The sequence below is a fragment of the Lepisosteus platostomus genome, chromosome 7 (genome assembly GCF_059453375.1).
Source record: "Lepisosteus platostomus isolate fLepPlt1 chromosome 7, fLepPlt1.hap1, whole genome shotgun sequence".
NCBI classification, from domain to species: domain Eukaryota; kingdom Metazoa; phylum Chordata; class Actinopteri; order Semionotiformes; family Lepisosteidae; genus Lepisosteus; species Lepisosteus platostomus.
The window spans coordinates 59,366,063-59,392,156 of record NC_142617.1 but is presented as its reverse complement, the minus strand read 5'-3'; the positions used below and the strand labels follow the sequence as shown (position 1 = coordinate 59,392,156).

Below are 26,094 nucleotides of genomic sequence, written 5' to 3'. Positions count from 1 at the left end.
GCTCAGGCCCTTGCCTGTAGATTCACTGCTTGGATCTAGGGGTCAATATGGGAGACTGAAGGGGCAGGACACAGGGACTAACACCCTGAACACCCCTGCTCTTACAAACTGTGCCATGGGATCTTGAATGACCCAGTAGGTCAGGACCGTGGCCAGGACCATCTCTTCCTGCAGAACCACACTGGGATCTTGACTGACAGTTTCTGTCCACAGAGAGCCTGCAGCTTCTACAGCAGCAAACCAGCTTCACGCAGACTTCACCGTCCCAGTACAGAGCAGGCTGAGCTGGGCTTAGAGTCTGAGATCCGGATACTGCTGCAGTCAACAGCATCCCCGTTTGTATTTACCTTCGTCAAAATAACAACAACAACAACAACAACAATAATAATCATCATCATTCTTTACACTTATATAGTGCTTTTCTGGACACTCCACTCACAGCGCTTTACAGGTAATGGGGACTCCCCTCCACCACCACCAATTAAAATTATTTAGTTGTTTTTTATTAAGTATTTGTTAATAAATTGTTCAATGTGTTGTTAATGATTTATTTTGTTATTAGAATAATTGCAGCATTGCCGGATTTAATTAAATTAATTAAAAAGCGTCGACGGCAAAAGAGGTTTATTTCTATGGCAACGCGGCCGCGGTTGGCGGGCCAGCCGCGAGGCGCGAGGCCGCGGCTCCTCCCCCCTGTCTCGAGCCGGGCAAGATGGCGGCGCCCCCTGAGCCCGGCGGCCTCAACGCCGCGCCGCGGTGGCCGCTGAGGCGCTACAGCCGGTTTCTACCGAAGGCCACGGCGGGCGACAGCACCTCGTCGTGGAAGGTTGGTTAATTTCTCAGTAGCCGAAGCGCCTTCAGCAGATGAATCGCTGTCGTGGTGCTTGTTAATGGGCTTCGCTCAGGACAAGTTGAGAGGGTGAGCAACGTTAGGCGGGATTAAAAAAAAAAACCTTTTTACGCTCCATTGCGGAGAAGGTCAACAGCGCGTATGGTTTGCCATTTCCCTATTCACAAGTCTTCAGCGCTGGCGAAAAATTACTTTTAACTATCACGGAACCGAAAAGACACACCGTCCTGGGGACCTCCAAGGGCGCGGCGTGTACCGGGCGCCAGCACCCCCCTGGACGCTTTGCTGCATTTGCGAATGAATCAGGAGGCGTCAATTTATTATTAATCATAAAAAAACAACGACAGGCTGCCCAGCGCTAGTCTCGTTTCGCGGGCCGCAGCAGTTACAGGGTTTGAAGCCGATCACCGCACAGGTCGTGGGCGCGGCGACTGCCGCCGGCTGTTCGCGGGAATCGTTCACTAGAGTCGGCTGTGTTTCGCCTTGGTCTTCCCCTGCACAGCTGAAAACACTTCGATGTCTGTAGGTGCGTTTCATTTATTGATGGATGATGAAACCTGGATTTAAAAGTGAGCACTGTCAAATCTATGCAAGGTTGTTACTTTTCTTCTTGTCGGTGGGTCAGTGGGTCGCCCTTGCGTGCAGCGAGCGCGTCTGGGGTACCGGTCCTCACTCCAGTGATGTGTGTGTATGCACTGTATGTAACATCATCATAATAATAATAATAATAATAATAATAATAATAATAATAATAATAAACTTTATTTTATATAGCGCCTTTAAAGGTGGCTTCTCAAAGCACTTTACAGGATGACAATAACAATAAATAGGAAAACTACAACAATAAATAAGAAGATTTATTAACATCCGGATGAGTAATGATTACATTTTCCATGCTATCCCAATACTATAGAAAGGCTGGAAGTGGGAATTGTGTTGTGGACTTGCTCATGGTTCTGAATGTCCCCGGGGGATTATTGCTGTTTCGTTATTGTGAAACAGTATCAGTAAAGTCAGCCCCGCGGTCTGTGCCTTGAGCACATTATTAGGTTCTGTAAAACAACATTACCGTTTTGAAGGGGGGTGGGTTAGGTGGAGAGAAGGATAGATGTACAGTAGAACAGATTTAAGATGACTGCAGGTTGAAAAAAAGGTTTTGGACCTTCTTGGCGAAGTGCTCCTGGCTCTAGTGCACATCTGGGCCAGTGGTGTTGCTGCCCGGTTCCCAGCCAGCAGGACGCGCCTCCCCGTGCTCGGGGGGTTGGAGGGCGCTGTCCCTTGGGCTTGTGTCTTGAGCTGCAGTGAAAATAAAGGTTTTCCGCGATTGTGAAGCCGTGGTTTTGTGGTTGATAAGCTTTGAGGAAACTTATGTTCAGGCGAACGGATTCCTGTAATATAAATCCTGTGTTTTAGGTTTTTAACTCCAGCGAAAGTGCGGGACAGCTGGAGTTGACCATCGTCCAGTCAGGACATTTCCTCATCACCCAGGGACATGGCCTGCTGGTAAGAGCATGCTTTCGGTGATAATTGGACTCACTGCACAGTCTCTTTTCCACATTCACTGTACATGGTAACATTTAACAAATTTCATGGGAATGAATTTAAATTTCATGGGAAACAGAGGACATCATACATAGTGACTTAAAGTACATTATATAAATTACATTAATAAATAATACAGCTGGGTAGCTGCATCAGCTTCTTTGTCTTCTTTGGGCAGTGGAAGTTGTGCTGTCCGCACCGTGGCACTAAAGATCTGTGTTCCTAAACCTTCTTCAGTCTTTTGCTAACCATGGGGACATCAAGACAAACATCTATATTAACAGCAGTAAACAGTTGACATGTTCTTGTGTTTAAGTTTAAAATGATATTAAAATTAACCCTTAAGATTGAGGGCTATGTCCACTTAAATAGTTAAGATGAGTGTCTCGCTTAACTTTGTATTCATCAATGGTCTTATGTCCTCTCCATAGCAGATGGAGAGAACCTAATTTTTCTTCATGAAATGTAGGGTATTTGAACTTTTGTTTATAATGACCTGGGGGAACCGAGAACAGAGAAAATGCTTGTGTCCTTGCATATTGTTAAGAAGGGACCAGCTATGTGTAGCAGGCAGAAAATATTTTAGGCCATAAGAAATTACAAGCAGAACTGTTAGCTCTTTTTTCTTTTTTCTTCAGTGCCCTGAAAGAAGTCTTCTCTGAGATGTAACTTCCTCAGTAGAAATCTGGTAGAAATCTATGCTTGTTGAAAGCAGCATGGAGAGAATCTGGTTTTATGTTTTGAGTTTGTGGATATAATTTATTATTTGTGTGGTATTTTAGCATGGTATTGCAATGCTACTAAAAGTTTGTGAGATATTCAAGTATAACAAAGTTACAAATGAGAGGAATCTATTAGGCCCATCTAGCTCCCTCAGTCGCAAGTAGGAGATTCATTTTAAGATCTCATCCAGACTTGTTTCCTGAAAGAAGCTTGGTTATCTGTATCAGCAGTAATGACTGGAAGCGACAGTGCAGGCGACATCTGAGAGATACCCCGAAAGCAAGAAGAATCACAACCAAAATAATGGAATTTATTGCGCTAGATAACCAACCATTTTCGGTTGTTGAAGATGTAGGATTCTGCCGCCTGATATCTCGCCTAGAGCTGCGCTATGCCAGTTGGTCATCTTCATTAAATACAAAAAATGGTTAGACTGCAGCTTGTTACTTCATGTGAGATGGTTGCAACAATCGTTGTCTTACTTGTTAATAAAACAAATTTAGCATCTTTTGTGTCTTTGGCTGGATGGTAACACACCCACCCCCCGAATCGCATCGGTATCGGCCGAACCGCTTACAGAAAATGGGCAATCGGTGTGGGCATCACAAAACGTTGATCGGTTCATCTCTATCTGAAAGTTCCCCCAAAAAAACTTCAAACGATAATGATTTGGAAGTGAAAACACCATTAGTGTTTCATACAAGGAATAGTATTCCAAGACTGATGTGTGGAAGCAGACAGAAGTGAGCTACATACAGTACTGTACATCAGCCCCCGGACAGATTTTTTGTGAAATTATAATGTCGTTTTCTTCCAATTGAAAACGCCAGTATTCGCAGTCTGGAGAAATAGTGTCCCACAGTACAGGAATATGTAAACTGACATGTCTGTCCTCTCTCCCGAAGATCTCTATCCTCTTTTTTGCATGGCTGCTGTCCCTTCTAAAACTGATCTCTAAGGCTGAATTTATTTTTCGAAATGACTCTTCTATTAAGTCATTTTGCAACTTTCTTAAAAAGATTAAGCAACCAAGTATGAGTAATGACCTTTCACAAATCTGGAGCACAGCAGACGCTTAGAAAGATGAGCAGTCAGTTCTGGTCACAGGCCAGAAGTCTTATACAGTAAGAGACAATGTCAACAGCACGCATTTCCTTGCAACTGTGTCTGAGCTCTGCAAATACCCATTAGTTGGAAATTACTTTGCATGATCTTAACCCTGAAGAGCTCAACATTCTTTGAATAGAAGTTAAGATTTGAAAACAGTAATTTGCTTTGAATTTCTTTGTGAATCTGGGCTGAAGCATGAAGATAAAACTGAAATTCAGATTGTGGATAAATAGAGAACAATGTATTGGACACGTTATGCTTCACAATCACAAGGCATTAAGCTAGGCAGAGCAAAATTTTGTAAACATTTGAGCACAGTTGAGCCATAAAGGCCATTTGGCCCATATTACCCATTTGGTTGTCAGATTACTGATCTGAGGATATCATGAAGGCTCTTGCTGAAGAGACTGGTGAATTGAGTTTGGGTTTTTACACTCCAGATACTGAACTGTTTGTGTAAAGATATGCTTGTTCATCTTGATCCTTAGTGCTTATATAGTTTTTAGTCCTGTTTTTTATTTTTATTTGGAAGGTTTGGACAGATTATTGCATTTCTGTCTCTTCAGGATATTGAGTATTTCACTAGATCATATCTGAAGTCATGATTCAGGTTTTCTCTGTTGGACATAAATATCAGTTCCAGAAGTAAGATGCAAGCAATTTCATAAAGCTTGTGTATATCTTGCTAAATCCATTTTTACTAGTACTGACAGTGGGTTGAAAAATATAACAGTTATTCCATATTTCAGTTGTTTGGCTGATTTCAATGTAAGTGCACCATTTTATTTTGAGATGTGTTTGAGTTGTGCAGTGTTATCAGTGTGTTTTATGTGTTATGTCTGTTGTGGATTTATACATTGTCAGCTTCTTTCACAGTATTCAGTTTCTCCATATTCAATTAATAAAAAGTTGATCATGCAAATTGATAATGTTATCAATTTTAATGTAAGATGTAAATAAAAACTTGTATTTAGCACATGGTTTTCAGTTTTGTCTAGTGAGTAAATTTCCTTTGGTTGTGCAATAGCTTGTCAAACAGAAATCTTGATCTGTCACATGTGTGTTGTCTAAACGTGTATATATGTATATTTAGAGACTGCTAAGAAGCCTGTATGTTATGAGGAGAAATACATGCAAGAATATTTTCCATATTTATGTCATTATTATTATTATTATTCCTCGTGTAGCTGGCAGCTGATGAAGGTTTTGGTTGGTTAGGGGAGATATAAAACCACAGTTCAGGTGGGTAGCTGCGTCAGCATGCACAGGCTGCAAAGGAACAAGCAATAGAGTTATTCCATGCTGAAAAGAGAAGAAAGAAAACACAACGTTTCGGCCGTGGAGCCTTCTTCAGGTGTGAGTCTTTCTTTTTTTCAACATGGAATAAACCTATTGCTTGTTGCTATAAAACCACAGTCCTAGTGAAGGGAGGCTTGTCTGTTCTGGTCTGTTCCTGCAGGGGTAGCCTAGGAAAATCGCCTCACTACTGCGAGAGGATACAGCTCAGGGTTAGAGTTTCGGGTCTATAACTAAAAGGGGACAGTAAAAAGAAGTTGGGAAGAAACCTGAAATTGACTGCTTCCAGAGCAGCCAAGACTCTGTAAGAGAGGCCGGTTCTTTTACGGCTGTCATTCCTGGCCTGTCAGGAACAACTGGATTAGAACAGGGCTCAGCTAGAATCCTCTCTCTGCAACAAGACTATTGATCTGGTCAAAGCTTGCAATAGTCTCAATACTTGTTTGGAAATTTACTGTCTTAAGCTTGTTTAAGTGACTATCAGTATCCCAGCTATGTTGAAATTGGACTGTGACTATGGACACCCCTATCAGGTACTTTTGCTGGATGTGAACTAAGAGGACATTATCTCCATTACAGTGGCACCATTGCATATTGTAAAGATTATATTTGTTAAATAATGGCCAAACCCAAGGTATTCTGGACAAACCCAAAAGTTGATCAGTGTTCAGTATTTGTCTCCAAATTACAAAAAAAGAATGTTACTCTGAAATCCATACAAAGAAGAGTTAAACATTAATTCCTTTTCTGGAATCAGTTCAGAGAAGAGCAAACAGATGCATTCCCAGGTTTCACAAAATGCCCTATTCTTACAGTTAAAATAACTGAACCTTTTTAGTCTTGAACAGAGAAAACTACAAGGAGACAGGTAGTCAGAATACAGGTGTTCAGAATTCTCAGACACATTGACGACGTCACCCCAGTTTTCTTCAGAAACAAGAGTGAAATACAAATCAGACACAGGTGAAAACAACAGGAAGTGCTTTAAACGGAACACAGGAGGCACTTTTTATACAAAGCGTCTACAAGAAGCTAACAAGCCATGTTGTGAAAGCCCATACCCTGGTCTCTTTCAGGAAAAGGCTGGATAAGATCCTTGAATTAAGTTGCTAGTAGAGAGATAAGCTGATTGGCCTCTTTTGTTTTTAACCTTGATTATGTTATATATATTCTTGGTTTAAATGAATTTCTTATGTCTTTAGTCTTCAAAAAGAAAACTGACCAGACTTGATTGAAGTACCCAGAAAGGAATCTACAGTGCAATGTCGGTCCAAGATTACCAATAAATTACAGTTCTAAGAACAGAAATGGAAGCTGATAGGAATTGCATTCAAGACAGAACATTTCTTTGTACAAGTGGTAGGAGAAATATGGAGAAATCTACCTGGCTGTTATCATTGTTGATGCCCTGGCTTGCTTTAATTTGTTAGCTACTAACTACTAGCAACTAAAGGAGCAAGAGGGGTTAAATGACCTCGCCTCTTTTGTTCCTTAAGTTCATTTCCCAGTGTTCCTGCAGTGGTTGTTGGCACTATAAGCACCGTGTGTGAAATGGCTAAATTCTTTCTGTGTTATAGTGTCTTTTAAAATAACAAAGCAAGTGAATCATTGCAAACATTCTTGTAGACTCAGGAAAGTAAAATATACTTTGGCTTTGTCTCGCTTCGCTCTCTTTTATGGACAGAAGGCTGAGACAGAATACAAATTAGTTTCTGAGGCAGTAGAGCCCTCTGCTGCTGAGCTCATGTACTGCAGTGCTGTTAGAAATGAATGGAGCGCTAGTAGTGTGATAAATATGAATAAAATAAATTCTTTTGAATTAGTTATGAGAAGTTCATAAGAACGTTATAAAAATACTTACAAACTAAAGGATGCCATTTGGCCCATCTAACTCATTATTTAGTAGTGAACTGTTCCTTTTCTTGCAAGAAGCCAATATTTCGGCTTCAACAACATGGCTGGGAAGTTTGTCCCATACTCTCTCAACCCGCTGATTGTACGATACATTTCTTTCCTTTTCAGCTTCATATACCTTTGAATTCTTGGGACAGTTTAGAAATGATAAGAATGTTTTCCAAAAGAAAAAAGTGTAGTTTAAAATAAAAAAAAGTTTACTTATGATACGGGGCAGTAAAGTACAGTGAATAAAGGTAAATTAAAATTCAAATGAAACGCATAGTAATACATGTGAGTTTCCTAAATAATTCTAGCCCACTGTGGAGCAAATCAGCATACTTATGCAAAGGCATGCTGTTTGTCTTCCAGGAAGGGTTCTCGCTTCTCAATGCTTCTAACTTCCTGAAAGTGATCCAAAAAACAGACATCCTGCTGTTCAGGTTTAAGATGAAGGTGAGTGTGAACTTCTGTGTGCAGCTGTGCAATCTGACAAGTACCGGAGGTCTCTGTTAAGGTTTTTGCAAGGGTTTGTGGGAGGTTGGAGTATGATGGAAGCGTGATACACTGTTAAAATGGCTGTTTTCTAATTAAAAATAATCATATGAAATGTTATTTCAGACTAAATACGTGATTCCTAAGGAACTCAGAACTGAGAAGGAAAGCATCAGAACTTTTTTTTAAATTTATTCAGAAAACAATAAATTACTGTTTCGACTTGATAATTTTCATCCTGGAGACAGTGCACTTGCAGTATCACTCTTGTGTTAACTCGCACAGCTGCAGCAGCAGTAGGTGCTGAGTTTAGAAAAATTAGAATTTGTCAATTTAGAATTTATAGACGCTATCCTAGGCACATACTAATTTAAAAAAAAAACGTTTGCATTGCTTTACTTCTGTATTTCATAAATGAATTTTGTTGAAGGACAGTGCTTGTCATATCGCAAACACAGCACATTATTGTTTCATTTTTTTCTGCTAACGTACTCCATAGTACCCTTACTGCCACATTGATATACTGTAATATTTCATGACATTGAACATTCTTGAAAGCCTTGCATTTCGCGTACCTCCAGTAAGCAACAAAGGGTTGAACTATATTGGCAGCTCTGCCTGCCCCTTTACCTTTTTCACTTTGAATGGCCCTTAAATGTGTGCCTAGGGCTGGCTGTCAGTGTTGCTTCCCTGCTGGAGTGAGCGGACATGTGCGTGTCTTGCGATTGCAGAGCGAGAGCCGCATGTTCCGGGTGCAGTTCGAGGGGAGCAGCAAGGAGGAGGCTCTGGAGCAGTGCCAGAGTGCAGTAATCGCACTGCAGCAGTACCTGTTCGTGGAAAGCACTCCGGTCCAAGGTGAAGCTTCTTCTGCCGACACACACTCTGCAGAGCGCAAGGTAGGACTCACTGTCTCCAGGAGCATAGGACAAGATTTAACATTTTATTTTACTTTCAATTCCGTTGTTCAATTCTCCAGCATTATTGCAGAAGCGTGGATACAGGCTTCCCTTTAGTACTGCAGATGTTAAGTTTTGTAAAGCTTTGTTAAATTGAAAAAAGTCCCTCTGCATTACAAAATACCCAGTAAAATCAATAGTTATTACCTTAAAGGTGAGGTGTCATGTACAAAGTGAAATCTTGGTAACTGATTCGCTATTTAATTATAAATACAAGAGAGAACCAAATAAATCGTACAGCCGACTCCCATTTGCTGCCAAATCACATAACTGCATAATCTTATTAATTGGATAACATGCAGCTAGTCCCGTTTTCATGCACTATTTTCTGTAATTGCAGGCTTTGGTTAAATGTATCGGCTAAGTGAATAATTTGCTTAACAGCTTGAAGCAGTGCAGCATGTGCAGTTCCAAAGTCTATTTGTCATTGTTTTTTGAATGAGGATAATTGCATTTAAACTGGCGGTATGGCACATATGCCAGTTGCACTCACTGCTGCACATTGTAATCATTGGAGGCCTAGTCACTGTAAAATATGTCACAGAAGAGTGTGAAATGGCAAAAGGCATGACAGGACTTTGGTGGGAACTATGCTAGTGAGTTTGCAAATGCAAAACTGGTATATTAAAGGTACACAGCTCTGGTCGTTTTCAAATCACTCTGTAGTGATTCCCCAGCTCAGTGAGACGGAGGTCGATATGGATAAGATTTCTTCTAGGCCCAAGTTAAGGCTGATAATACTGGTTACAGTAATTTAACAACCCAAACCTTCTGGAGTCTGATAGGCTACTGTAACAGTATTGCCTTAACTGAACATCACCAGGCTGTATTACTGGAGATTGTGCATCAACATGCTTGACATCCCTACAAAGGAAGTAATGTGATGAATCCCAGTTCTTTCTCATTTGCTGATAGCAGATGATTATGTACTGTATACGTGAGATACCAAAAAAATGATGGGGATGTATTAATACACATTGAAATATCTGACCTTTTTTTGTTGAAAATGTTGAACACGTCTGTGCAGGGTCACCAGATATTTTTTAAGAACTTGTGTTGAAGTTGTGGTAGAATACGCCAATATTTGATATAGGCTTTTATTTGATATCACTTAATTAGTCATGAGTCACCTGGTATACATCAGAATTATCATCTTTAGAATTACAGTAAAACATAGTTCTAAAATTGTGGATAATCACTACATTTACAATGACTGTTAACCACAGTGGTGGAAGAAGCACTACTGTATGTATCTGGTTTTTGAATCATTATGCTTTTTTTGACCAAATCTTAAGTACTGTATGTGCATGTGCCTTTTTCTGGTTAAATTGCTCGGTCTGCAGAGGTATACGTATTATTTCCAGGGCTGTTGCAAGTATAGTAATATGAAAGTGTTAAATGAGATAAAAAATAAGGTTAAAAGGGGTTAGGAAAGTGTATTTGTGTATGATGACCTGACCTGGTCACGGTCTCATCCTGTCACACATCGTTGAACAATCTCATCTCTATTACAGAGCAGGTTATACCTAGGGGATTTTCACTCACAGGCAACTTGAGTGGAGTATATTGTTCCCTAGGCTTCTTTAAAATTAAATTGATTACTTTTTAGCCTGACTGCTGTTTTTTGAATTTCCAGTGAATAGATTCTGTCCAGCTGTTATATCAAAATTAATTACTTGACCTGTGCTACACTGTATTCAATTACAGAGTGTTCATTTGCAGATAATATTGAAGTGTTTTTTTAATTATTCAGCAATACTTACTTGCAAAGCTAAACTGATATGCACGCAGTTAACATAGTACTGGTCTCTGTGATCTCCTTTAAGAAATAGTTAAATGGGAATTATGGATCGTTAAGCAACCAAAAAAGCAAGATAGGCTAACTGGCACGATGTAGAGTCCTAATACTGTGTCACCCTGGACTTAATTTTTGTCATTAACAGTGTAAAGTAATGAACACATTACGTTTGCCTAAAATTGCACCATGTAATATGCTGCACATGGATCCATTTTATTAAGCACCTGTCTGAATACTACAGGTCCGAATAGTAGGTGTCGAAGGGCTTTGAGGACATTATCTTAGAGATATTCAATGAAATCTGAATGGAGCCTAGTTGCAGGCAAAAGGCTATGTTGTGGCTAGAAGATACCTGATAATATCGTAAGCTTACAAATGACAGAAGAAATAACAGACATTTAGAAAAGGTTAGAAATGTCTTTGTTTTTTTGCTAGTAGGCTATTGTTATGAAGATTTCATCCATCTGCTTCTTGAAGAATGTCAGGCAATCTGCTTCAGCTGTACTGTATGGCAGGGTATCTTCTGTTTAGTAACCTAGACTATACATTTCCACTGTGCAGCAGTATGTATATATTGTCACATATCGGGTCAATTTGTTCTGTGAAAGTCAGGTTCCGTAATTAGATTTCCAATGGCAGTGCCTTCAGACCCTTTAAAACCTTAATGCTCAAACTAAAGACATCTAAAGGTAAAGCATTTATGACTTTTCCATTTTGTCTTTCATATTATGTATTTATTTACTTATTTTTTGGAGTAGGTGTGGAGTAAGTGTGGAGTAGGTTGTGTCTCTAACAAATATAAATTGCTACAGCAATATGACTGCAAGCTTTAAAGCAACAAAATGCAAAAGCTTTGCAAAGTCTGAATAATTGTGCAAGGCTCTCTGTAACATTATGGCTTCCAGTATATTTTTAGTGTCCATGCATCCATTTTCTAACTGTGTAATCCAATTAAGAGTCACAGGGAACCAGAACCTATGTCATCGAGCAGCTGGCACCAGGCAGGATATACCCTGGCCAGGACGCCAGTTCATCGCAGACACAAGTACATACACGCACACACCCGCACCAGGGCCAGTTATTCCTGAAGCCGATTAACCCACCAGTATGTCTTTGGACAGTGGGAGGAAACCCATGGGAACTCGGGGAGAACATAGCGACTCCACAAAGATAGCACCCCAAGTCCAAACCCAGGGCCCCAGCGCTGTGAGACAGCAATTCTAATCACTACTGCACCTGTCCGTCTTCTGTTTGCAATGTCATTATTTTATTTTGCTGTGTTTACCCTAGATCAGTGAAGGTGAGGGATCTGGAGCCACATCTGAAATTAATCAGGGTTCAATACCAATCCGACTTCTGGCACAGGTATTGCAGTGGGTATTGAAGCTTGGAGGCACATGCTGTAGCCAGACTGTGTTATGACGGTGGAAAATAATAATAATAAACTTTATTTTATATAGCACCTTTAAAGGTGGCTTCTCAATGTGCTTTACAGAATCAGAACAACTAAATAAAAAGAATACGCAAGATAAAACACAATTACAATACACAGAGGAGACTGTGGATGGTGGTACTAGGAAAAGCAGAGGGGTGAAGAATGGAACCAGTTCAGTAAAGGCTCTTCTAAAGAAGAAGGTTTTGAGTCTGGATTTGAAGGAGTTTAGAGAAGGTGACTCTCTGATATCCTTGGGAAGAGAGTTCCAGAGCTTGTGGGGCATAACAGGAGAAGGCCCTGTCACCCATACAATGTAGACGGGCTTGGGGGACAGTAAGGAGACCAGAATTAGAAGAGAGAAGGTTGCGAGGTGGGGAGTAGGGTGATAATAGTTCAGACAGGTACTGAGGTGCCAAGCCATGCAGAGCCTTATAGGTGAATAATAAAGTGAATATAGGTGAGTAATGATAGGTGAATAATTATTCTTACAAGAATAATAAAGATATGACCTCTTCACAGCTGTAGAATGAAATAGTGTTAAAATACACGTTGTATACTTTTTATCAGCTTTCTAATCTGCTGCAGTTAAATCATTTCTTACAGTAGAGTGCAAGGTTTTTCTTCAGTTATGCTCAGTTGATAAATTTAACTTGTCCAATAATTAATAAGGCAGAAATAATGTGAGGTCTTAATAAGTTTGAAGACTTGGTGTCAGTTTATACATTTGTAACAGCGGGGCCATTGTGACCTTCTTAATTTAGAAGAGCTGGATCAGTAATAGATCTTTGTATTTGAGAATTAATCTCAGCATCATTTAGGCATCAAATGTTGGTCTCATAGTGCTGTGTTGCAAATAAGGAGATAAGTACCGATTAATATTACCTTTGTCTTTTTTAATGACAAGTTGAAGAAAGAGATTTTATTCTCTTTCATTCTTTTAAAATTCTAATTAAAAAAATAGTAACAAATTATTTGAAATGAGTAAAAAAAACTGTTTTGCATAATCTGACTTCTTGTACTGTTTTGTATCTTTGCATTTATACAGAAGAGAAGTCATTTAACAGAACAAGAGCACCAGTGTTTTCTATTTTTTTCTTACTGAAAACTATATTATACGGTTTTAATAACAGTATGCAGAAATACTTTCATGGCATAAAAATGAGCCACATTTAACTCAAACTTTTAGCCCGTGTTTTTGATACCAGTATCAATGTGCCACTTTCCATTTGGACTGTTATTAAACTACATGTGGACTCTCCACTATTCCTGGTGTGTAGCACGTGTCAAGGTCAGTAAAATGTTCCTCTGTGTCCTGCAATTTGAGTGTCCTCCTCTCTTTCTTTTTTTCTGCGAGTCCTTCCTGGGGGAGTCCAAACTTACCCTTCCACTCGCGTACCGGCACCCCACTCTGCCCACGGAGGAGCTGGGGCCCTTCCTGCGGCTCTGCCTCCTAGATCAGAACTTCCCAGCCTTCGTTGAGCAGGTGGAGCGCGAGCTGAAGAAGCTGGCCAGGTGAGGGGTTTGGCTACTGCCACAGCGAGGAAAGGCAGATCTTCGCGTGCAGCTGTACCTCGAATATTTTTGGAACTCCGAATGGATATTTCAATGTTTGCGTTAATGCCTGGATGTTTAGATAAAATAAAGAATGGTCACATCAGCTCCAAGATCCGTCCTTGGGAACTCCTGTTCTGATGAAGCAAAAATAATTGTAAGGTAGCGAGGAAATCTGCTTCCTGGTCAGATCTGTGTGTTGACTGAGGTATGACTAAGAAGAAATGAATCTGCACTCATCTCATTGTACCACAAGATAATGAGTTAGGGTCCAAGTCCCTACGAAGGCCAGCGGTCATGATGTGTATCACTCCAGCAACCGCTAACCAGTCTCTGGGACTGATGGGTATCGGAAGCGACTTTACTAGTGACGTTTGCCAAGCAGCACTGGGGCTGATTAAACTCAAAAGTAATTTTTATTATCAGGTTAACTTTCTTCCCATCTTTATAAATTAACATGGAAGGAAACAATAGAATATTTTTAGAGGTGTTTATTCTTAAAAATGATTGGATTCACATTTCATACACTGGCCTGACCCCTTCCCCAGTCCCACCTCAGTTTACGACTAACTGCTCTGCAACACATATGGATACACTGTATAATAGAAAGATCATGCAGCTACAGCAGTGCATTACAATATTCCAGCTTTGTAAAAAGTGAACCCACAACATTAAAGCTCTGTCATAGAGAAAGACTAGAAAGAAAAAATGTTGAGGCCTGGGAAAGATGAAGATGATAATCAAGACTAATAAATATTGCATAGGATATAGCCATGCTGTCAACAATTATAGTAAGGTGAAAAAATGTAAAGGAATGTACATTATAAAATTAAGTTTAAATATAGGTTAGATTTTTTAATACGTCAGTGCAACAGATATACAAGACACATTCATCTAAAGTTGCTATAGAAAAAATATATACAAACAGAACCACTAAATTGCTTTTCATAATTGGTTAAATAGTAATTATAGCTTTTTCAATCTTGATTAAATATTAGCGGACACATGTAAAGCCCTTATGTTTTGATATATTAAAATCCAACTAATCTGTTTAGAGGAAGTCTTTGCCTCACGGAGCATCGTGCTTGGGTAGCATCATGTACGAGATGGAATGAGGTGTAGTGCTGTACAGATGTTTTAACAGAGGTTTTCACCTGATTATTGTTGAGTTTCACTGCAAAGAAAATGCAAACATAATCCCCTTGGATGCAAAGCCATTCAGAAACAAAAAGTTCAATCAGAGTATCATACACATAGGTGTTAATATTGCATGCATTATTAGACAATATGTAAAGAGTTGAATTAAAAACAAATTTCTGCCTGTGGACAAAAGAAGAGGCGGCATTGACAGCACACAGAGCACACAGTTCTGTACATCTTCCCAACTGGTTGTCGTCTTCCTGCTCGCAGGTTCACGCGAGGCTGAATAAGGCATGCTTAACACAGCCATCATGTTCCTTTTTTGTTTTACTCAATTTGAGACTAAAGATATTGTTCCATTAAAAATTCCCAGGAGCTTCTTCCTCAGTTACCTTCAGGTGATTTACCCATCCCTAGATCTGAAGCTGATACATGAGGGGAAAAACAAACATATACAGTATGTCAGTGTTTTGCCAAAAGAAAATTAACGCTTCAGTCATATGCAAAAAAAAAACGCTTTCACTCTACAGAACTGAGTAAGGCTTTTTGGCTGTATCCTCAGTATAACAGGTAGCAAACCTCTACGTTTTCACTTGAATAATAAGAAAAGAAAATTGCCTAAATTACTATATAACACTTCTTTGTGAATAATACTGTTAAGGAATCAATTGAATACAAGGAAGAATTACTGGAATTACAAAGCAACAAAACTTAATATAATTAATATTTGTTCTATGATTTAAGCTGTGACTAAAATACAGCTATTTTCTAAAAAAATGCATTTTTCAGTTAAGAAACTATACGAACATAAATTCTCCAATTTACATGTTTCAGGTCCTCTTAGGAAATTGAACCCGAACATACAATACATCTCTCTTACATACAGACCATTAACATGGTCTCCAGCTTGAGTAATTATGCATGTATTACACTGGTGCTTTGTGCACTTTTCTAGCAAAACACAAGTCAGCATGGAGCAGTGTTTCGCTATTGTTAGTATGATCCTGTTCCCCGTAGAATGATTTATTGGGAAAATAACCCAGGCTGAGCACTTACTAGTCAAGTGACCCAATCAGTTTGTGTTCCTCTGGCGCAGGTTTTTGTCTTTGTGGTTGTTAGTAGAGTTAGTTTTCCTGATGAGAGGAGAGCAGAAAATGAGTGTTATATACTGTACACATACAGAGGGATCCTAAAAAGGCAACAAATGCATACAGTATGTATCTCAATATGGTGCATATTTGTGTGTAAAAGCAGTGGAGTGGTGCCAGTTATTCCTCTATTCATTGTTTTCCTGTATTTCTACTGCAAATCACAACAATATGGAGAAACTATTCTTTTCACACTTACATCGGGCCAGCTGGTTCATCATCTGCAGCAGGATGGAGGGCAAGGAGGGAAAGGTGAAAATCAATTAGTTTTGTGATAAATGCAACTGTTTGGACTGAAAACTCACAATACATTTAACACCAGTCATTTATTTATTTTTTTGTTGGTTAAGTTTTTATAAAACAAGTGTTAGTTTTCCACTTTGTAAGATTAAAAAACAGAAAAAATGATAAATGCTGTTACATGATTCAGATAAAACAATTTAAAATGGTCTTCATGAAATACTGCAACTGAAGCGGACATTTTTATGATCTCTGAATTGTAGAAATGTATGTTTGTATTATATTTCATATTCCAATACTTTAAATATTGTCCCCAAGTTCCAGTGGTTCACTCATTTTAGAGCAGATTAATGACAAGACAGAAAAACCAACATCGGATGCGTGGAATACTGCTGACACCAGCTTTCCGCAGACGTCACAAACTCTTTACACTTGTGGAAAAGGAGGGCAAACCCGATAGCTAAAGAATTATCCCTTTTTTAGACTTTTCAGAAGTGTTCCTGTTTTGTTTGGGGTAGAATCCGTGTGTGACATTAATTAAAATCGGTAATTAAGCTTATATCTGACACCCCGTTTTTTTTATTGCCAAATGCCTCTGTTGGATGTCTACAGTAGCCATACTGAAGCTTCTTTTTTTCCCATGTTTATGAGGCTCACAAATACAGTTAAGCTAAGTCCTAGACAGTCGCTAGAGGTCTCAATAAAAAGAACAATTTCACAAGGTATGTTCTCTGCTGCGTTGAATCCATCTAACCAGTATTAAAGAATATACCAGTTCTGTTGTATATAATATAAATTGTAGACCAAATGTTTGCATTTTAATCATGTGATTTTAGGAAGAATTAAAGTTGCTTTAATTCATTGCTGAATTAAAATGTGTGCCAGGTTGATACAAGACAACATCTTGCCCCACTAGGTGGTCCATATCCTTAATGAAATACCCAGTGGTGGTGTGGTTATTACAGTAGTGCAGATTAATGTCTGAGGGCAGCAGGATTCCACCGTGTCTGGCGCACATGGAGCAGGTATGGACTTTACAGTACTACACAGTGTGGCCGTTGGCATGAGCGCAGGCAAAGAGTGGCACCTGTACAAGTGACCCAACTCCCCCTTTGCTTCGACGCAACCGAGAGTTTAAAGCAGCTGCCAGAACACACAAGTGGACTGGCCCAAAAAAAATTAACACACAAACAAAGAAACCTGGAACCCACAGCTTGAAATCAGCCAGAAGACATCAACGGCAAACCAGTGTGATAAAGCAATCAGGCCAAGACCATTGGCCAAACTACAGTTTTGGAAACAGAAGAGAGGAATAATGAAGAAAAAAAAACTGGAGTATTATGAACGACCAGACAGTGTGCTGTAAAACTGTGAAAGACTCCATAGCTCAAGGGATGTTAACATAAAAGCACAAGTGGAAAATGTTGCTCCAAATACATCCTTGTAGCTGATTCTGTTGTTCAGGCCATAACAGAATACTGTGCATCAACAGAGGGGACACCCTTCAAGTCACTAAGAAGATAAAATGGAAAACTATTGCAAACCCAACGCAAATGGCTTTTCCCTGGTTTAGCAGCTAAGGTGTGTACAGTTAGAGCAGTTTAGGGTTTGCATGCACAGCTAATTAATGCAGAAAGCCTATGCTAATATTGTGCAATATGCTTTCATTATAAGGTGCACCTGCATGCTGCATTTCTCTCTGTATCGCTGCTACAAAAAAGGTATCTAAAGCAATTCAATCACTTTAACCTTTTGTGTTTTTGAGATGAACAAAGGGTTAAAATGCACAGTGCAATGAACAGGACACATTTCAAACAAGTTTTCTCATCGCAGTGTTTCCTTGTTGTGCACTTGAGTAAAGAGTTTCTACAAAAGCAGATATTTACGGTTCACTTCAATGCCATATTTATGTAAATACTTGACCTCAGAATAGACTTTTTTTTCCAGAAAATGCTCTACATCTCGTTATCCTCAAATAAAGTTGAATTACACCCACATAAAACTGTCTGAAAGTGTGTCCAGCAATAACATCATTGCAGGTTTTTTTAACTCGGGTGTTGGTGATTGGTGGTTTAGCCTTGCAGGACGGGCTTCTTTCCTCAGCACTCTTACCAACTGCTGCAAAGAGGAAGGTAACCGTCGCATAATAACGGAAAGAAAATAGCGCAGAGGAATGGGCTGTATCTAAAACCTTGAAGCCTATAAAAAAGGTAGATTCCTGGCATTTCGAAACTCCCTTACAATCCCCAGTTCTGTGTCAAACAGCATAAAACATAAAATTCAGATGGCAATGCCAAAAAAATGGCAAAAAACTAGAACAGAAAACAAAAGTGGCCAGAACATAACTTTGAAATGGGAGGCTTACGGGATGTTAAAAACCAGCTGTGACTGTGAGTGGAGGAAGTACTTGGGCATATAAAACAAAACAAACGTGTGTTTTGACAGCATGGACTGACGGACTGTAAAAGAGACTGAAGCTGATAGAGAAAAAACAAACTCTGGAGGCATGCAGATCGCTCACTTACCAACAATATTTGGGGTTATGATGCGATTTGGAAGGGGGGGAAAAAAAAGAAGTCAAAGTAACCCACAGAGTCAATGAAACCTTCCCCAAAAGACCCACCCTCCCAAAAGCATCACCGATTCTTGCCTGGCAAACCATTTCTGATGACCTCTTATTTGATGGGTCCCAAATTTATTCTGACATGATTTATGAGTGTTCTTCAGTGGTACTTTCTGTGTTTTTTTTGCTGGTGTGCATAGAACCTGTTCCCTGTGGCTTCCAGATCTTCAGCTTTGCTTCGTTCCCTGGTGTTCTTAATGACTTAATGACCCCATTCCCATCATTTTCTGGCCCTGCATTAAACATGCCCACAAATCGGAAGACTCCAGCACTTTGGAGTAGATTGTGGGGATCTCTCGGGATATAGCTTTGTCATGGCTGCATTGGAAGCACCTGATCCTTGCAGATGCCCCAGTGCAGTTTAACTCCCCTTGTTAAAATGTACCCTAGTAAGTCTGCACGGTAACTTCACTCTTGGCACAGTTGTTTTTCTGTGCTTTGCTGTCACTGTGTTTTACCACACGAGCTCATGACGAGGCCCTGCCTCAGTGCGGTAAAATATCCCACGCTTTCAAATGTTTCTTATGGTTAATCGTGATCGTACCACAGTCTAGTAAAAGCACAGAGCAAGGTGCAAGGTCATTTTGTGCGAAACATGGTTGATATTACCAAAGTAAATTACCATGGAAAAATGTCATTATGGTTATCACATGAGTTAATATAGGTAGTTTTTTAAAGAAAATATTAAATGCTTTTACAGGCTGTGCTAAATATACACTGTATACCACAGTCAATACATCTTTAGCTTTTTTTACAATGCTGTATGTACTTTTAAGACCTGGAAAAATGAGAATCCTTCTACTTCTGGAAATGCTGTTACATATTTTAATTTAAGACTATAGCTGTTTGCATGTCCATTGCCAAATCTGAGATAAGATAAGATCACTTTATTGGCCATATACAATTTCTTGCATTAGGAATTTGTCTTTCACAGACCCCAGCTTGCTCTCCTTGAAACAAACAGACAGGGAGAGAAGCTGGGGGTCAGAGCGCAGGGTCAGCCATTGTACAGCGCCCCTGGAGCAGTTGGGGTTAAGGGCCTTGCTCAGGGGCCCAACAGAGTAGGATTCCTCTGCCAGCTGCGGGATTTGAACCGGCAACCTTCCAGCCACAGGCGCAGATCCTGAGCCACAGAGCCACCACTCCGCCCCTTCCGGAACACTTTGATGACAAGAAACCATACCAAGGTGCCAAGAATTTAAGGCCTTCAGCTGGTCTCACTTTTTTCTCAAAGGACTGACAAGATGTTCAGATGGCACAGGGCCACAGACAGGAACGTCATCAGCCTCTTGTCTTAAAACCACCTAAAATCCGCTGTCATTATCAGTGCTTACCCTCTCACCATGTTTAAAGGGAGTAAACAGAATAAAAAGGCGATTTCACATGCCTGAGTATTGCTTCTCACTCTGCCAGTGTTTCAGTGCATTTAGTGGTATTTTCAACTGTGATCGCAGTCATGCCTCAAGGAGTTTTGGACAGAGGCGTGAGGTGAGGCCTTCAGTTAAGGCTCCTGTGATATCCACAGAGCATGCTGGAGTTTTCATGCTTCACTTTCAGATCAACAGTATGCAACAACGTCATGTCATATTACGTGAACCTCATTTGTTGATCACATCTGCAATGATAATCTCGGGTATAAAAAATGGCACATCCTAAATTGCCCTGGACAGTAATAGGAGGATCCTTGAACTAGGACAGGAGATCTTAGCCCCAAAACCTGTACATGTTTATTAGTTTACTCTGTGGGTACTTTTTAACTATGCCAGGTTATAAAGAAACCATAGTTTACTATGGTTAGTCTGTACTACAGCAATGCAATGCTACATGTAAGAAGAGTTTGCAAACTAGAGGAGGCTATTTGGACTAGGTCCTTCTGTTGCTCAGTATCTAATTGATCAGAAGATCTCATCCGGCTCTTCCTTGAATGGTATTAGCTTTAAAAAGATGGCTGTTTAGTTTGATCATGCGAATGTCAGTTTTGTGGGATTTGAGCACAGTGAATGCTTGATAAACCCATGTCGTAGAGAAAAAAAATCATTGAAGAAGTGTGAAATTACCATGCCACGACCGTGGTAAATTTCCACAAGGGTCATTTTCTCAAGTAAATTCTTGCCACAGCAGGCTCACTCAATTTTCAATTCAGACTCATTTTTATAAAATAATAAAATCAAACACTCTAAAGTAGAGGACTGTATCTCTATTCTAACCTCCATCTGCCTTCCACTAAAAGAGAAATTATGAAGTTATGTTCAGATAAATGTCCTGAGCCTGACTTACCGAGATTTAGTGCAATGTTAATATTTCAGTATCCCTCACAAAAGAATGAAAATCAAAAACAGTTTAAACGTCAAAATATTACCAGAATACAAGAAATTCAGTCTGGCAAGGCTAAGTCTTTTTAGAAGATCTTTCCTGGGTTTTTCCAAACTGTCCTGAAGATAATTCAGAAAAAAAATCTGATTTTTTAATAAGACTTTAACAATCATTTTTTAAATGGACACACAGATGTATACTATAAAAATCAGAACTTGTCAAAATGAACCTCCATAACCTTGTAATGTATGACCTTAAAACCATACATTTAACTTACTGAAAAGTATATGATGCAAAATGCTGGAATAAAATGTCAACTCTTGAAAGTGAAACCATACAGCAAAATGCACACCTGAAAGAAGTGTGAAATAAAGCTAGGAAACCTCTGGAGCTACAGCCCCAATTGTGAATGAGGCCTTAATCAGGTTTTCAGCTGTGGGGTTTCAGGCCTTGTACTGTAGTCTGATAGTCTACTATCAGTGTACAGCAGGTGGCACTGTGGGAGCTGGGAAGGAACTCCCGAAAAAAATACCTTTGTACAGTAATTAAACTTTGAACTTGCCAAACGTTTTCTATCTTTTTTTGTCGCTCAGTTTGGAGTCCTGACCTTTGAAGCACACTGGCTTTCCCCTGTAACCCATGTACTGCAGAGGGAGGGCACACAGCCCCTGTCAGAGCCAGCTCTGAGTCTCACTGGCGCCCAGCGGGTCACAGGAACGGCATGGGAAAGCCAAGGGTCACCATGCAGGACCATGTGGGGGGTTCAGCTGCTGGGGGAGCCCTGTCCCAGTTACACAGCCCAGGCTCTAACCAGCAGCACCTGGACTTCTCCCTGTGAATAGGGTTAGTTGTACGAACCACTGGAGCCCCTGAAACCTGTCAGACAGAAGTGTACAGCACTCAAATAAATTGAGACTGAACAATCTGTTGTTTCTTCAGAGTGCGATTTGAAGGCGCAAGTTTCAATACGTACTTCTTAAGCTATTACAGCACCAAGTACTAATCCTCTGTAAACCTCGCCTCTTAAAACTAAAAAAGTCAGCGTATGTCTCTTTTTCAAAATTCAGGGGAATAAATATTTAAAAGACTCTATGAAAGAGAGGAAGGTTACAGAAACAGAAGAGAAAAGAATGAAGTGCAGAAACTGAAAGGGTCTTGTTATGGGATGAGAGAAACCGGGGAAGACATTGACAAACCAAGAAGGGATTTTCTAGGGAATGTGAGGAATGAGAAAGCGTGACGAGTGATTGCTGTTCAGTCCAGTAAAATGGTAAGGGCGAGCACTGACTCAACAGATAAAAACACTTTCCGTAAGTTAAAACAATGTTATTACTTCAACAAAGAAAGTAAAAGGCACAAGCAGCCCCAATGCCAGCTGGGGTATGTGTGCTGTACTGTCTGTATTCCAAAACATTCATCAGGGCAATTCATCTGCTTCGAAGAGGAACAGGAGTCTTGTCAATGACACTTTGAAGAGTGACTCAAATTCAGACAAGATAAGGCGAAGGTAATATAGCGAGGAAATAAATGTGTGTCAGTAGTTGTAAAAAGAATGAACATCCATTCACATGTTGGAGTGATATGTAACATGTGACTGACAAAAAAATTAGGAAAATTGTACGTGTGAAGGTTTCTTTCCCTTTCCAAGTTTCCATGTATGGGAAGACCGCGGTTTTGCAAATATAAGAATTCAGATCACTGATACTGATGACTAGTGAGTTCATATACTCAATGTCAGCATTTCTATGGTAGAGAGGGACGAGTTTGGACTCAGTTTTTTGCTCCACTGGAGGGATATTGTCTGAAAAGTAGCCAAGCACTTTCTCAATCAGTTACTATCAGTAGTGATTTATCCCACAACTACACTGACTCAGTGACATAGAAATGATATTGCTACCATCTTATTAAGCAGCTAGTTTCAAATGATGAAAAGAGTGATACCGTATCTGAGAAAGCAGGGCTCAGAGCTGTCTATGTCTGCTTCTGCAAAAAGCAAATGAATAGACCTTAATGTGATTTCAGAAATGTGCCAAAACTAAAAACATTCTTCATAAGAAACATGGAGGATTAGTTTAATCTCTATATTCAATCGTGATACCATCAAATGTGTTACTTTATCATTTAACAGGTTGGGAAGATTAGAAATAAATGTGTGCTGACAGTTTACCTGGAATGTCTCCCAGCGGCGGATACTACCACAGCCGTGACAAGTAGCTCAGGTTAGGATTCTCCAGTCGCCAGCGGCAACACACAGAAAGGCAGCAGGGGGCTCGACTTTAAACGTTTGACTTGCACTCTGCCCAGTGGAAAGACACTAACTGGCCCATCAGCACACTTCTAGAAGCACGTTTTGCGAATACAGCACCAGGAGTTTACTTTCTTGTGATCTACTTACCCCAGTCGAGGGGGGTGGGGGAAGGGGGGTGGGAAGGGCCTGTAATGAATCTTAATATCGAATCTGATGCACAAGGCTGTGACCCCTGAGCAGCTGACATCATTTGCACGACAGCTAGATTCTGGAAACAAAGGTTGATTTCAGATCTGCTACAGCTGCTTTCTGTGCAGCAGCACATCAGATACAGTAGACTCACATTTTACATGAAATATTTCTACACAAATTTGTGTTTACACAGTCAATGACAAAAAAATAAATGTAAAATAAAAAAATGTGGGAAATTTGACAAATTCCAAACTGGCACGGCATGCATCTGAGCTATGCTTTGGGAACTAGTTACAGGGTCTGTAGCATGCATGGCCTTCTCCATCTCCTAGTGACTCCAACCCCAGTGACCTCTCTCCAGCTGTCTCATTGGAGAGAAACTCTGAATAGAGGCGAAAGTCAAGTGTGCAGCGGCTTCTTCATCATCGTCATCGTCTTCATCGCCATCAGCTGCACACTCCTTTCATATTCATCATCACTGTCATCACTAGGAGATTAAGGTAGTGTTCCCTGCATCTTATTAAGACATTTCATTTGATCTCTTTTGTATGCTGTAAAGTGCTGTGCTTGCTATATTACTGTTTTCATAATTATTTAAACTACATGCATACATATACTAATACACTTATGACTGATTTCACTAGTTTAAGGAAGGGTATAGGAGGGTCCAAGTGGGTGTTCTGATTCCTCACAATTTTGGATTTACACCTTACTACCACATAAAATGCGAGTCTACTGTATATTTAAGAGTCAAAAACAAAACATTTTCACACACTTCTGCATTTCAATGGTAGAGATCTATTCTGAGGCATAGAAACATTTGGCTTTGATTTTTAAATTTCCTTAATGAGGGCTAAGGTAAGGTATGCTTCTGGTTTGAAAAGTTCAACAAATCAAAACTCGGGCAATACACGTTTTTTTTGCAAGCATGTCTCTGCTCTCCCTAGGTGGCCCTCCTGCCTCTGTACAAAGGATGAAGTCTCTAAGAGCACTTGAGAGACTGGGAGTTACTGAACAAGCCTCTGTCATCACATCTTTCCCTGCACAGAGTTTGCACAGAGGCGCTTCCTGTGTTGAATAAGAAGAGGAAAGATGCTTCTGTTTGGACCAGTTATGCTTGATTTCTCTCTGGGGGAGAGTCAAATCTAGTTTGAGTTCTTTCTCTTAAGGTGTATTTCTCTCAGAGCCACTGGGTGTGCGGTTCATGCTAGCTAGCAGGAGTCCCACAGCAAGGCCTCCCATGATGCCCAGCAGCAGGAAGGAGCTCTTCACAGCCCTGACGGGCGGCTCTGGCCCAGAAAACGTCACTCAGATACGACCTGGCATTCACTAGCCTCAGCCAGCTCTTGTATCTTAAAACAGGACAGGCCTGTTTCACAGAAAGAATCAGAGCTGGCACAACAGATTACTGACGTATCCTGGCCGTTAAATGACTGCTGTGTAAAAAAAACATACATATTAAGATAATGAAAGCTCTTCTTATTATAATGAAGACATATGAAATAACTTCACTTTTGGAATTTTGAAGAAAAGTACTTATATTGTGCAAGCAGAATGTTAATTATCTCATTAGTATCTCATTAGGTTTAGCTTCTGAAAGAGTAATTCTCGTCTTCCTTTAGAACTGGACTTAACATAATACGATTTTATGAGAACACTGTTTTCGCACAACAGACAAAATGCCCCTGGTGTTCAATACAATATACTCAATAACCATACAATTAATCTTTCAAGCAACAGGTAAATACCTCCCAAGTTGAGACGATGTGTGAGTAACTCAAGCCGGTTCCCTCAGTGACCATAAACTGTGCACTGTAAATTTCTTTAAAAGACCTGCAGTGCTCAGTAAATTAACCCTTCCTTGTTAACCTGCAGTTAGTGACAATGCTGCACTTGCAAGCTTATGGACTCTTCTTTAATTCACTTGGCAGACCTTCCAGTGCTCTCGCGGCACATTACTACTACACATGAGTACTGTTGGCCAAAGTGAACTGATTTTGCCCATTAAATGGTGCTGCCTTACATTTCACGTCTGCAGGAATGGATACAAAGTCACAGCAGCACTGTGAAGCTGAAAGAGTGACCCTAGTGACCAGATGCTCTTTGAGCTGACAGGAGCGTGCTGCCGAACCACTGCCTCTGTGACTGAGGCTCTGAGAGGGGAAAGTGCACCAGAGCCCATCGGAGGGACAGCGAGTCGGCGTGCCGCGGACGAGGTGCTCAGGGCGCGGCGCGGAGTACCCAAGGATGAGCGTGAAAGCCGCTGAGGGCTCCTGCAGGGCGGAGCAAGGAACTGCGACACTGCGCACTGACGGCACTCCTGACAATCACCCCCAGATTAACTGACCCCCTCGAAGAGACATTTGTGCCAACTGCACCCTGTGTTGACAAGATCTTCGAGCGTTCCTAGCGTGTCTATGGTGTCTATGGAGATCGCCGAGGCGAAGATATGTATTTCAATTGGCTTTGTTTATAGGAATAGGTACACTCCCTGAGAAGAGGACAGCTGCTGTTTTCATTCCAGCCTTTTCAAGATCATTT

General features: G+C 40.3%; 2 protein-coding genes across 5 annotated transcripts in view; one reads left to right on the top strand and one right to left on the bottom strand.

The window, feature by feature from the left end:
- The first annotated feature begins 676 nt into the window (after positions 1–676).
- On the top strand, positions 677–13,755 carry rec114 (REC114 meiotic recombination protein). 3 transcript variants are annotated; one of them, XM_088641461.1, is made up of 6 exons: positions 677–826; positions 2,264–2,353; positions 7,787–7,870; positions 8,641–8,805; positions 11,954–12,028; positions 13,453–13,755. In XM_088641461.1, the coding sequence occupies exons 1-6, from the start codon at positions 713–715 to the stop codon at positions 13,612–13,614; spliced, it is 690 nt and encodes a 229-aa protein (XP_088497587.1). In that variant the 5' UTR covers positions 677–712; the 3' UTR covers positions 13,615–13,755. The 3 variants fall into 3 exon arrangements, with proteins under 3 accessions (XP_088497587.1, XP_088497589.1, XP_088497588.1); XM_088641463.1 differs by lacking the exon at positions 7,787–7,870; XM_088641462.1 differs by lacking the exon at positions 11,954–12,028.
- Positions 13,756–14,125: 370 nt separating this feature from the next.
- LOC148659339 (neuroplastin-like) overlaps positions 14,126–26,094 on the bottom strand; it is a 59,342-nt gene continuing 47,373 nt past the window's right edge. For both annotated transcript variants that reach the window (XM_088641459.1, XM_088641460.1), the window contains 3 exons: positions 16,137–16,158; positions 15,846–15,922; positions 14,126–15,214 (listed from right to left, as the gene is read on the bottom strand). In XM_088641459.1, the coding sequence (XP_088497585.1) occupies positions 15,862–15,922; positions 16,137–16,158 (83 nt within the window). In that variant the 3' untranslated portion in view covers positions 14,126–15,214; positions 15,846–15,861. The remainder of the gene's footprint in view (positions 15,215–15,845; positions 15,923–16,136; positions 16,159–26,094) is intronic.